The following is a 12,938-nucleotide window of genomic DNA, read 5'->3' on the forward strand; positions in this document are numbered from 1 at the left end:
TTTCAATTTCATCTGATAGAAAATTATAAAATAATTGAGGGGAAAGCATTACTCTAAATCAATAGTGAAAAATTTTATTGAAAATTTTAAGTACCCAAAGTTTGAAAACAAAATATCGACGCGGGGATATATATGTATAAATAGTTCGTTACAAATAAGTGAAAAATTTTATGACAAATTAGAAAAAAAAATATTATGTAGAAAGGTCACATAAAAATCAGCGCAAATTCACTCACACAAATGAGCGAAAATTTTGTGATGAGTTAAAACTAATTAGTTTAAATCACTATAAATTTTTGAAGAAATTTCATATAAAAGTGAGTAAAAATAGAAATGCAAATATGTTCATCTTAAATTTTACAATGAATTTTACAATAAATTTTATGGTAATTAAGTAGAGAACTTCGCTAACATTAAGTAGAAAATAATTAATGAGTCAAAAATTTTCCGTCAAATGAGTGAGAATTTTAATGTCACGCGCATTTAAGTAGTAAATTGTGCATGCCTTGAATTGAGAATTTCAGGAAAACATTACTCTCACTTTTTGTTTTTGAAACTAGTGTTTTTGAAATCCACTTATACATATAGGAAATAATTATCGAACACATTTTTGCTAGAGGCACGTGGCAAGACGATATTAAATGACTGTCAAATATTCTTTATCGAATCAGTAAAATTTTATTTAAAATGAAGATAAAACAAATTATCCCATGACACCACGTTTTTCTTCAATTTATCAAATATTATTTATTGGTTAAACTTAAAATTTCTGAAATTGATGACTTAAACTGTTTGATAATTGTTTCAAAATTTTTGTCAATTAATTTTAAATAACCTTGGGAATACTCAAAAAAAAATAAAATTTAACTCAACTTAAACTATTTAATTCTACACAAAATCTTTAAAAAAGGAGCCTATTTAAACAACAAACGAACTGATAACCTCTTAATACAACAAAGATTGCAAGCAGTAAAACCATACTTTCTAATAGCATAATGCAGCATCAATATTTTGTCTGAATATTTGAAATAGATAACGCGAATGATGTGGTCAACAATCATTCTACATTTTTTTTCCGATGAATGCAGTCTAAAATAAAAAATTTGCATTAAAAAAATATTTTTAAAAAATTATTCATTCTTTTTTTTATTGAAAATAATTTTTTTTATTTAAATAAAATTTTATTTTAATTTAATAAATGGATTTTAAATGGAGTTGAAAGGATTGGCTTTTATGTTTTTTTTTTTTGTTTTGAAATTTTTTTCATTTTGTATTAAAAGGGTTTATCTTTCACCAACCATATTGATATTTCCTTGTTTTCGTATGCATTTTTTAAATTAACACAAATAAAAAACAAAAATTATTCGGATTTCATATTGTTTTTTGACCATCCTATGTGGTACTTAATGGTTTTCTTTTTTTCAATTGAAGTTAATAAAATTATTGATAATTTTTTTTTTTAGTAAAGTGAAATCCGATAAAATGCATAATTTTTATTTTTTTGTTTTGGATATTGAAAAGAAGTTGTTAACCTAAAAATTGACAATTAAATTTTTAAAATATGTAAAAATTGTTTCGCTTTTATCTATAGGAATGATGAATTTTCAATAATGCCAATAATAAGTCTAATCCTCTCTTTTATTTTGTTAACAATAGAAAGAGGAAAAAAATGGTTTTTATTTAATTTGAGATTTTACTAAATATTGGCCATGAGTTTTTAACTATTATCATTGTGTATATCTTCCAGAATCTCTTTCAGAAGAATGTTTGATTCTTTTCAAAGCTGGTTCTAATGGGCGATTTGTTGCTAACTAAATAAAATTTGTTGCTAACTAAAGGCAAAACAGCAAATTTTCAGGGAATACGAGTTCAAAAGGTTTTCAAATTCTTCTTGATTTGTCCTCCATAACTAGATTACTAAATAATTTACCTTTTTAAATCATTTAAATCATTTGGATTTTCTATGATGTACGAGCAAAAGGCTGTTCTTAATTACAATAAACTAGAAAACTATATGCAAAAAACCTCGGTGTTTAGCAAGTATCCTTTTATACTGTACAAAAATGGTTGTTAAGCAGTTTTGTATCTAAAAATTTGTATTTTTTCTCTTACATCATTCCTACTAACTCCCATGTAATTTCTAAAGACGAAAATGTTTTAAGAATGAAAAGTAAAGGCCAATTTAAAATGCCACCAAGATCTTTCCAACGAAATGGTTTGCAACTTATTCGGTCTTCTAGCGCAGAAGTTATTATTGTGTTAAAATTTCGATGGGTTAGATAGTCTACGGATAAGCACAAGATGAGGAATTGAATAAGCCGTTGTTTTTTTAATTTTTGCGGAATCAGCAACTTGGTCAAAATTAGAGCTTAACGAGAAAATAACAAAATTTCAATTTTATACCTATGCATTTTTGTTTCCGAATGAATAACACACTGTTCTGAGTGTTCGGTAACGACACTGTACGACACACTAATTCTGTTTTTTATTTTAAATATTCAATTTTTATTATTTAATTTCAATTTATTTTATTTTCATTTTATTTAAATTTTTTTTTCCTTTTTTTATTTTTCATTTTCATGAATATTCATAAATCTAAAGGCGAATTGGTTTAAGGCTGCCCAGTATTGTAGATACCATGGTATGCATTTATCTAGTATATCATCACAGGAAGAAAACGATAGACTGGAGAAATATATTAGAGATTTTGGTAAGTACACGATTATTTTTTACAAATATAACAATTATATCAAGTCTACTCCACCTCTCCCTTAAACACATAATAATAATATATTCTAAAACTTAAATTGAAGTAAATTAAAGAGAATTTGTATCATGATAGTAATTTGAATTACTTTGATTTAGTTGTATGATAGTAATGAATTACTGAAACCTCCGTTGTTCCCTTAGGCGTTACTATAATTAATTCATAGAAACCTTAAGGCGACACTATTACATCTACGTAGTTTTAGATTGAAAACTTAATTCATAATTTCAATACTTAATTACATATACGTACATACAAAAACTTATATTAAAAAATAAAGAAAAAATTATACAAAATTTTTTTAAGTGACTTTCATATTATGAACTTGTCAAATATTGTAATTTCTCTTCATTAATGCTAATTTATAATGAACAAGAATATACTAAAGAATTTTTGCTTTTCGCTTTTGTTCTTATAAAATTCAAGAAGAATTTTTCATTTTTTAAAACAAAAGAATTAAATATTCTCACTATATTTTTCACCCATTCTCTCTCTCTCTCTCTTTGTTCAGTTTTTCCCCCCATAAGTACTTGAAGTGAAAAATACCTGTAAAATGAAAATGAATATTAAATTGTCGCAAAATTTCACAGTGCCGGAAAGAATGTGTCTTATATAAGTACATTTTATGTCGCTCTCTCTATCTCCTTCCCCCACTATCTCTGTTTTTACATTCTTTTGTCATTTAATTTAGTACCTATACAACTTGTAAAAATACTTGAAATATTTTATATGAATATTGCTCGCTTTATATAGAAAATTTATTTTGCTTTGTTTTCATTATTTTATTTGGCATTTTTCCTGCTTATTCTTTTAAAGAATTTTGAACTTCTTTGCTTCATCTCACTTCCTTTTCCCTACCAATTTTTCTCATATCCTTTTAAATACTACTTGTATAGCTTTTGGCTGCCATTTAATTTTTAAACCACGTCAAAGTTAAAATTTATAAAAGGTCTACTTTATGTATTATGGAAGTAAAAATTTATTGTATACCAAAATAAATGTATGAATGTTTGTGTAAAATTTTTACTTGTTCATGGCAGTATGATTGTAAAAGTATTTGTTATGTGCATTGTGCATGCACTGTGCACAATGGTTTTTTTTCTCTCGCTCTCTTCATTTATAATTTTTACAATATTATGTTGGAAAAGTGTATAGCATGAGTTAGTGATTGTAATGACATAAATATTAAAATAATAACGTGGCCTTTGATTCCTTTCATAAATATAATATAAAAAAAAAATAAAATAAAACAAGAACGGTAAACCAAGTAGGGTTACATGCACTGTGTGTTTTTTTTCTTTCTGAAATAACCAAAGTTATAGGCAGAATTCGTGTTTGTATAAGTTTCGTTGCTCCTTTTTGATTTTTATGTGATTTCTTTTGTGTCTTTATAGAAATACATTTAATTCCTTTTTAACATTTTATTTTTATGTTTAACTGCTACAGTTTAGAGACAAAATGCAATTGAAAAATGGAAGAAGGCAGAATAAAGTGAATACAGTGATTTGCCATATTTGCTGTATTTTGAATTATGAAGAGTTGCCTCCGAGGGAAGTTAGTAGAAAATTAAGCATTGCGAAAACACAACCCAGAATATTCCTAAAAATTTCGAAACTAATTAAAGACTTTTTAAGATATTTTGGATTTATCACAAATTTCAAAATAATTTCTAGAAAATAAAAAACGTGCGAGCTTCCATGATTGAAGCGGAAGAGTAGAAAATCGATAATTTTTAAAAATCAGACTTACAATTTTCATTGGTTCTAGTTAAAAAGAGTACGAGAATATTTCATAAACATATCCATTGCCTCTTTATATACACTGCAAATTTCTCAGAATTTTATTTCTCAATATTAAATGTTTTTTTGAATAATTTTCAATTTGACAAATTTAATTTAAATTCAATTGTGTAGAATTCAATTTTTTAATAAATTTTTAACAATCTAAATTTATTATTGATATTTTCAGTTTTTCAATATTCAATTGAATTTTATTTAAATATTTAATAATTTTGCACATGAATTATTTATTTAAAGAAAAGGCACTATGAATTTATATATTAAAGGTACAACAAATCTGTATACAATGTAGTGATGGTACTACAAATAAATATTCTAATCTTATTGTTAAGAATTACTTGAAAAAATTCTACGTCCATAGGGCCGATAGCGAGCAGTTTTTGGTATATGTGTAGAAATATTTAAAAATCTGCCACATATTAAATGAAATCAAAGAATTAGATGTTAATCGTCCGAATCATCTTTAAAAAAAAATTTCGAAAATCTTTTAAAAGAATTTCGAAAATATAATTCAGTTTATTTTAAAGCCGATCAAACTTCTAGTTTATAAAAATTCCACATTTCTAGAAAAATGAGCCATTGAAGGGAGAAAGTTTCATTAAAATTATTATTCGTAAATGTCAGCCATTGCATATATTTAGGAGCAAATGAAATTAAGCTAATATATTTGAAGAAAAGAAGTTCAAAGAGAAATTTCAATTGTAATTTAAATGATTGTCTAACGAAGATCTGTATTTTGCTTTAGAATTCGGATTTACATAGCATAGATAGTTGGATGAACCAGTAAAGCTGTTAAAATATTTTCTAAACCAATTTAAAAACAATTAATCACTCAAACTCTTCAAATTACCCAAGCTCAAATTTAGTTTTCGGTCTTTTAACTTGATCTACTCAAAACCTCCAAATTTTGAATTAAATTGTATCGCCTTCTTTTCCACAAGCAAAATATTTTCTTTTTAAATGAACTTTTGAATTTTTAATAATTCTAATCCATAAAATGGTTGTGTTCTGTGAATTTTTCAATTGTGAATACGGTAAAGTAAAAATAAAATCACAAAAATATACTGAAAAAAAAAAAAATTTAACTTAAATTTCCTTTCATGTTCGTATTTTTTCCCTCCACATGATGTTTTCAACTTGTATTTTTTTTTTTATTATTATTATTGTAGCTACAATTTTTTCTCTCTCTCTCTCTCTTTACATGTGTATGCAATATAAAAAGTACCTTGAACTTAAATTATAAATATATTTTTTTTTACCTTTTTAAAAGTCACATCAGAACAATAAAAATACCCTCATAAAATAATAAAAGAGTATAAAAATAATAATAATAAGATATATGGGAAATTGAAAATAAAATGAAAAAAAAAGAGGAGAGAACAACCGGAAAAGATCCTTAAAACTCAACTTGAGAACATGAAGTTTTTTTTGGTGTTTACTTTAAGAATTCTACTAAAAACCAGAAAGCAAGAAATCCGATTAACTTATGTTTTTTTTTTAAAGGAAGTGTTTGTTTTAATAGTTACACAGCAGCTTTAAAGTTATTTTGAAAACAATAAAAAAAAAAAATTTCATATTGTGAATAACACTGTGAATTTTTCATGTATTTTTTATGCATTCTGTTTTACAACATTGCCTTTTTCCTCCTCTATAATGTTTTATTTTATGTTGTCAACGAAGAATCCATGTAAAACAAGAAACAAAGACTTAAAATATAAAAATACATAAAATTTGTGAATGAAAAAAAAAAATAAATAATAATAATGAGAAAATTTAATTCTTTTCCAGACACAAAATAAATAAAAATTATGAAGTTTAACCAACCAAGCTTCAGTGTTCATAAATTATTTTCTTTTATAAATATTTTTATTATAAAAATCTACTCAATTCCTGGACGGCTCCTTTTCGAAATTTATTTATTTTTTAGCTCAAATATGGTATTAATTTTAAGCTTTTCACAATTATTTTATTTATAGGGAATTTTATTTGAATTTATCAAGTTCCAAACGAATATTTTGTATTCTAGATTTTGGATTTATATGGATGTTAATTTGAGAAAATATTCTTGACTTTTATTGTGTTTCTTTCATATTTATAGTAAATGTTTATAATTTAACTCAATTTTTTAATCTTTTATTCCAATCTTTCATAGTAGAAAAATATTTTTGAAAATAAAGAGCCAGTACTGCATTTTGAAATTGAATTTAATTAATTTATAGAGTAGGTTTCGTACAAAACGTACAATTGTAGCGTAACAAATTTTAATGGACACTTTAACCCCACTCTGATTTTTTTTTAAATCTGATATATTGCCTATAGTAATTATTGGAAAGCACATTTTTGCTGTGTGTGAAATTTTTAAATTTGACCCATCCGCGTTTAAAGATCACGAGACATAGAATTTTTTAATTGTACTAAAATGTTTCGTTCTAAAACCTCTCCTTAAATATCTATGAAACCTCCTCAACTCATCAAAATAAAATTAATGTACATAGTCTAATTCAAGTATTTCGATAAATTTCCGGCTCTTTCTTAAATAATAATTAAGAAATCTTAAATTATACTTCGTTTTTATTTAATTATGAGTATTTTAAGTGAATATTAAGTTTTAATTGAATTTTTATGTAAGCAGTTATAAGGTACTCATAACCTATTTCACTCGGCGCACCTTCTGATGGAATGCGGAGCCCTCGCCCGCATGAGAATGGAGATACTGGGGAATTAAGTGCTCACTCCAGCAGAGCTGTTTTCTATTAGGCCTTCAAAGTTATTCAAATTCATCAAGAGGTTGGGTCTTATAGGTGTTGTAGGTCTTGGTGCACTATTATCCTTTTTTGCAATCTACAATCTACAACCTATTTCATTGAATTCTATTAATACGAGCATAGGAATAGCTGAAATAATTTAATAACAGTTTTATTAAAAATTCGTTCTTCGATTATTTTAACTCTCCCTAACAATATCGACCCATACATATTGTAATTCATAATTTTATAATATTTTATCAATTTTTTTAAATAAAGTTCTCTTTCGTGTTCATATTTAAATCACAAAAATTTTATTCTCACTTTAAAAATTTTAATATATACACTCAATTTTCCTCAACCGTCATATAAATATGCGAGACAGATAAGGAAACATTTTGTGAATAGCATTATTATTGTGAATAGAAAATTTACGTAGCAATAATTTTGTATATTCTTGAAGTTCTCATGATTTTGAGATTTATAATTCAAAAAATTATGTTGAAAATTAAAATTTTCTAATAAAATTAAAAGTGCAACCTGAATGACGTACGAAATACTAGTTTTATGCGGCAGTACGCTGAGTCAGGTATTTCGATAGTTCCCCTTTCAATATAGACGTTTAAAAATTTTTCTTAATAGAAAATATACGGCTTCATTTAAGTTAAACAGTAGGACATTTAGGAAATCTTTAGAATTTAGATTTAAATTTGCGAGGATTTCTTAGACCTAGATAAATAATTACGAGTATATCCAATTTCCATACTCTATATACCATTCTCTTTTATCATTACAAACGAAATATAAAATAATTAATGTAATTTTATTTTCAACACTCTCGTATATAAGTGCCTCGGTTTTGTTATTTTAAATAAAGTCGATAAAAATTGTATAATTTTTACTTGTCCTTAACACGTCTAGACAAATAAGACTGGGTATATATAGGAAGGTACAATTATGTATAGCCATTGCGCTGAAAAAGAGCAAAGACATAAAGAGTTGAAATTTATTGGTTAAAAAAAAAATATAAATAAATACAAAATTAAATTAAAAAAAAATTACTAAAATGTTAAATACAAAAAAAAATTTTTTTATACAGGAAACACAAAAATGTTAAGTAACAACAATGTTGTTAACCTAAACAATTCAATATTTTAATTTGTTAACTTGTCTCTATAAGGGTTGTAAATGAAATATTTCTTTCTTGTTTGTATAAACATTGAAATAGAAAAAGAAGAAAAGAGAGAAAGGTAGTGAGCCTTTTGAGCAAATAATAACAAGGCAAAAATAATTTCCTATTTTGCTAAAAATATTCACTGCATGAAGTAGAAGGAGGGTGTGTGTGTGTGTTGGTTGTGCTTTCATAATAAATTTTCTTCATTCTATTTTGAAGAATACTGAAACTATATAATTACCAGTAAGTTTTGTGAATAGACAAAACAAAATGTAAAATGTGAAGAGAAGAAGGGGGATGGGGAAAGGGCGGGATATGTACGTTTTTCTGTTTTATATACGTAAACGGAAATGTAATTAGAAATTTTTTATTTCTTATTCTCTTTTTTTTTGTTGTTATCCTTAATGATGGCAAGGAAAAAATTATAAAAGGATTTTTTTTTATTTGTACATGATAGAAATGGATAAACAGCAACTGGTGTCCATTTTATTTATTTATTTTTTTTTTTTTTCTTTATGCTTTCTTTTTACGATGAGTTTATATTAGAAATTTTAGGGCCATGTTTTTTGTGTTCGGTTTTTGTTTTTTTTTTTTTGAAAAGGTTAAGAAAAATAATAAAGTTTTTAAGAATTTTATTTAAGTTTCATGAGAGCTTTTATAAATGGAAAAAAATTAAAATTAAATCATAGCATGCGAATTATAATTTCTTTTATTCTCAACAGGGAAAATTATTTCAGACAACACACGAGAAAATTCCATGAAATTAGAATGAATGGAAAAATGTGGAAGAATTCATATTAAAAATAACACAATGACTTAAAAATTAAGTTATACACATGTTATTCCGAAAAGTTTTTCATACCTTTATTACTAATATTAAGATGTTTTATAATCTTGACATTTCTTCTTATTCCTCCCCAGCGTTAAAGGCCTCTGGGAATCAAATTTTTGTCTTCTTTTAATTTTCTATATTTTTCCATTAACCACTGGTACTTTGGGTAATTATTCACTCTCTTAGTAATAACATCTACTATGTCTAGTCATTTGGTTTTGGCTTGCAATGCATGAATATTCTCTCTCATTGTCATTAGAAATATTAATCAAACAAACTTTTACAAATCGGTACTTCTACATCGATTGTGTATAGATTTAGATTTGTTAAATTGATTACTGGTTCTTTTTCCTGCTTCTTCTCCCCCTGCCCCTTTTTCTGTCGACTGAAGACAAATCCACCGCAGTTATTGATACGCTGGCATTTTAATACATTTTCGCTTTAATCATCACTAGTATTATTTCCGCCTTTCGGTTCGAAAATGATGTATTTTGTTGAACTTTTATATTTTTCAAAGTTGATATGAAAGTTTTGATGATAAACGTGAATATTACACGATAAAAGTGAGCTTTCTACAATTGCATATGATACATATAATTCATATTTATATGATTTCTGCCTTTTGGCCTTTTCTCTCGCTTTCTTTTCTTCGTTGTCTTGTTCCTTCTTTTGTCGCGCCAGCTTTTCTTCCTCCTCTTTTTAGTTCTACTTCTACTAATTTTTCTCTTTCTCCTCCTCTTTATTTTTCTTCTTATCGTCTTTTTCTTCCTCGTCTTTTTACTCTTACCCCTAACCTTTCTCTTTCTCTTCGTTCCTTCACTTTTCCTGCTTTTAGTCATCACTTTTCCTTCCCTTTCTTTCTATTTCTACTTCAACTTACTTTTTTTATCTCTTTCTTTTCCTATCTTTCTTCTTGTCACCTCATTCCTCTTTCTTCTCCTCCTCCTTCGCCTTATCAACATTTTCCTCCTCCTTCTTTTTTCGTCGTCATTCTTCTTCTTTCCTCTTCCTTCTTCCTCCCTCTTTCCCTTCTCCTTGTCACTCCTTTTCACCTTTTTCCCCTTTTTCTTCTCCTTTCTTTTCTCTTCCTCCTCTTCCTTACCTCCTATTTCTTTTCATACTAAAATTAATTTAAATAATATTCCTACTCCTCCTTCTCGTTTTTCTTCTCCTTGTCACTCTTTTTCTCCTTCTTCTTGCAATCTTTTCCTCTTCCCTTTCATCTTTTTCCCCTGTTTTCTTTTTCCCCAATTTTCCCTCATACCTTTCCTTCGCTCGGCCCCCCCCCCCCACCTATCTTTTCCGAACTTTCAACTTTTTGAAATAAATCTATTTAAATTATTATTTTATTTCCATTGTACTTATTAATTAATTTCTGTTTTTTTTTTTCTATATATTTTTTTAGGACTTGGACATGAACATTTTTGGACATCTGGTACAGATTTAGCTGATGAAGGTAATTTCTTTTGGATGGCAAATGGACGACCAATTACATTTACAAATTGGAATGCTGGTGAACCAAATAATTTCCGTTATGAAAATGGTGAAGAAGAAAATTGTTTAGAATTATGGAATCGTGATGGAAAAGGATTAAAATGGAATGATTCACCATGTAGTTTTGAAACATATTTTGTCTGTGAAGTACAATCACAATAAAAGTAAACAGCAAAACAAAAAGAAAATTTGTATAACGACGACATTTTTTTTTTTTAAATAATACGACGAAATTTTTCTAAATTTCTTATTTTTTTTTTTTCATAAAATATCAAAAGAATTCATTAAAATATCCTTAAAATAAATAAGTAATTAATAGGGATGCAATACATATATACTTATATACTATAGGAATGTTATGTGTATTGATATATGTATGTGTATGTGTAAGTAAATCGCAAAATACATATACTTATATAGGAATTTTTATTATGTGTATAGTTGTATATTCGTTTTTTCATATTCTGTGTATATAAAGGAATAAAATCGTATTTTCTTCTTTAAAATAATTAAAAAATAAAAATTAAAAAAAAAAAATTAAGAAAAAAATTAAACAAATCCTTAGAAATTCTTCCCATTTATCCTTTTTATTTTTAAAATATAAAAAAAATATTAAATATTTTCTTCATTTTCATCACGTTTATTGTATAGAAATAATAACATTTATATATAGGAGAAGAAGAAAAAAAAAAACAAGAAAAAAAAAAAGAGAAAATAATTATTATAAAATAAATTTATATGTATGTGTTTGTATGCATATTGATTTTAAATAATTTTTTTTTTAGTATTAAGTTTAATTTAATTTACAAATTTATAATTATTTTATTTGTATATAAGTTTATAATTACATACATACATACATATGTATATTTGTGTATTATTTACAAAACATAAATTTATTATATTGTATTTTTAACTGAAAAAATCATCAAAAAATCAAAAACAAAAAAAAATATAAGCAACATGCAATCCAGTTCAGTTCAATTCAGTTCACTATTTTTCTATAGTTGCGTGTTCCTCTATATCAAAGTAAAAAATTATGTTATAAATTTAATTGTTTTCTTACCCTAATTCCTCTCACCTCCACTCCACTTTCATGCAATATGACTGCTTCCTCATACTCACTGTATTATCAATCATATATAGATTTTAATTTTTTTTTACATGCACCTGTTCATTTTAACTGGTAATTATTTATAATATTATGAAAATGTCAGTTTAATTTTCACACGCATTCTTTTTTTTTTTTTGTTTTTGTGTCATACGCCGTATATGAGTCCTTATACAAAGATTATTAAGAATATTATTATTTCACTTTACAAATATTTTTATTATTTATTGTTCGAAATAATGTAAGAGTCAGATGTAGAAAATTTCATATTATAGTGGCAGGAGTATAGTAGCAGTAGTAACAGTAGTAGAGAGAGTAGTTAGAGAGTGGAACTTCGTAAACTGTTTAGTAAATTTTTAAATGATACACGCGTGCGCACACAGACCGACGGACCGACAGACCGACAGGTTGCTAAAAATAGTTTATTTATACTTCTCTACTATGGAGAAGTGTATTCCCATCGAAAACTCGATATGCAAAATTTGTTGCCATCACATAACTTACCTCTTGCATATATAATACGGTCGGTAAAAACGAGTCACAAGTTAATTATGAATATTTATTTTAGTAGAGCAATAATTTTTGAAGTGTTTGTAGCGGTAGGTACTTTAAAATAAAATAATTAAATCAATACTACTTGTATAACTTGGCTGACAATGATATTGATAAAGCAGTTTTTTATTGCAATATAATTGCATTCAGTAAATTTCCTCATTTTTCGTTGTCAGGACTTTACAGTTTCTGGTTTTAAATAATTACGCAAATTCCATAATCGGTTCATTATAAATTTGACATCATACTAATGTTAAAATTATTTTAAAAAAAATTGTTCCTGTCACAAAATTACGTATGTATATTATAATTCAAATGTCGATTATGATTCTCATATTAAAAATTCAATTATAAATTAAATTTGTCTCACCAAAACAAAAATTTTGCTATCACTGCCATGCAATAGAATAATAGCTGTATAATAAATCTGCCATTACTGCCATTCAATAGATTAATAGTTGCATA

General features: G+C 26.0%; 1 protein-coding gene across 1 annotated transcript in view; it reads left to right on the forward strand.

The window, feature by feature from the left end:
• LOC129608924 (uncharacterized) overlaps positions 1–11,376 on the forward strand; it is a 115,712-nt gene extending 104,336 nt beyond the window's left edge. The window contains exons 4-5 of the mRNA XM_055520727.1: positions 2,602–2,710; positions 10,722–11,376. Coding sequence (XP_055376702.1) covers positions 2,602–2,710; positions 10,722–10,972 — 360 coding nt within the window. The 3' untranslated portion in view covers positions 10,973–11,376. The remainder of the gene's footprint in view (positions 1–2,601; positions 2,711–10,721) is intronic.
• The last annotated feature ends 1,562 nt before the right edge of the window (positions 11,377–12,938 follow it).

The sequence above is a fragment of the Condylostylus longicornis genome, unplaced genomic scaffold (assembly GCF_029603195.1).
Source record: "Condylostylus longicornis isolate FDR11 unplaced genomic scaffold, ASM2960319v2 ptg000038l, whole genome shotgun sequence".
Lineage (NCBI taxonomy): Eukaryota > Metazoa > Arthropoda > Insecta > Diptera > Dolichopodidae > Condylostylus > Condylostylus longicornis.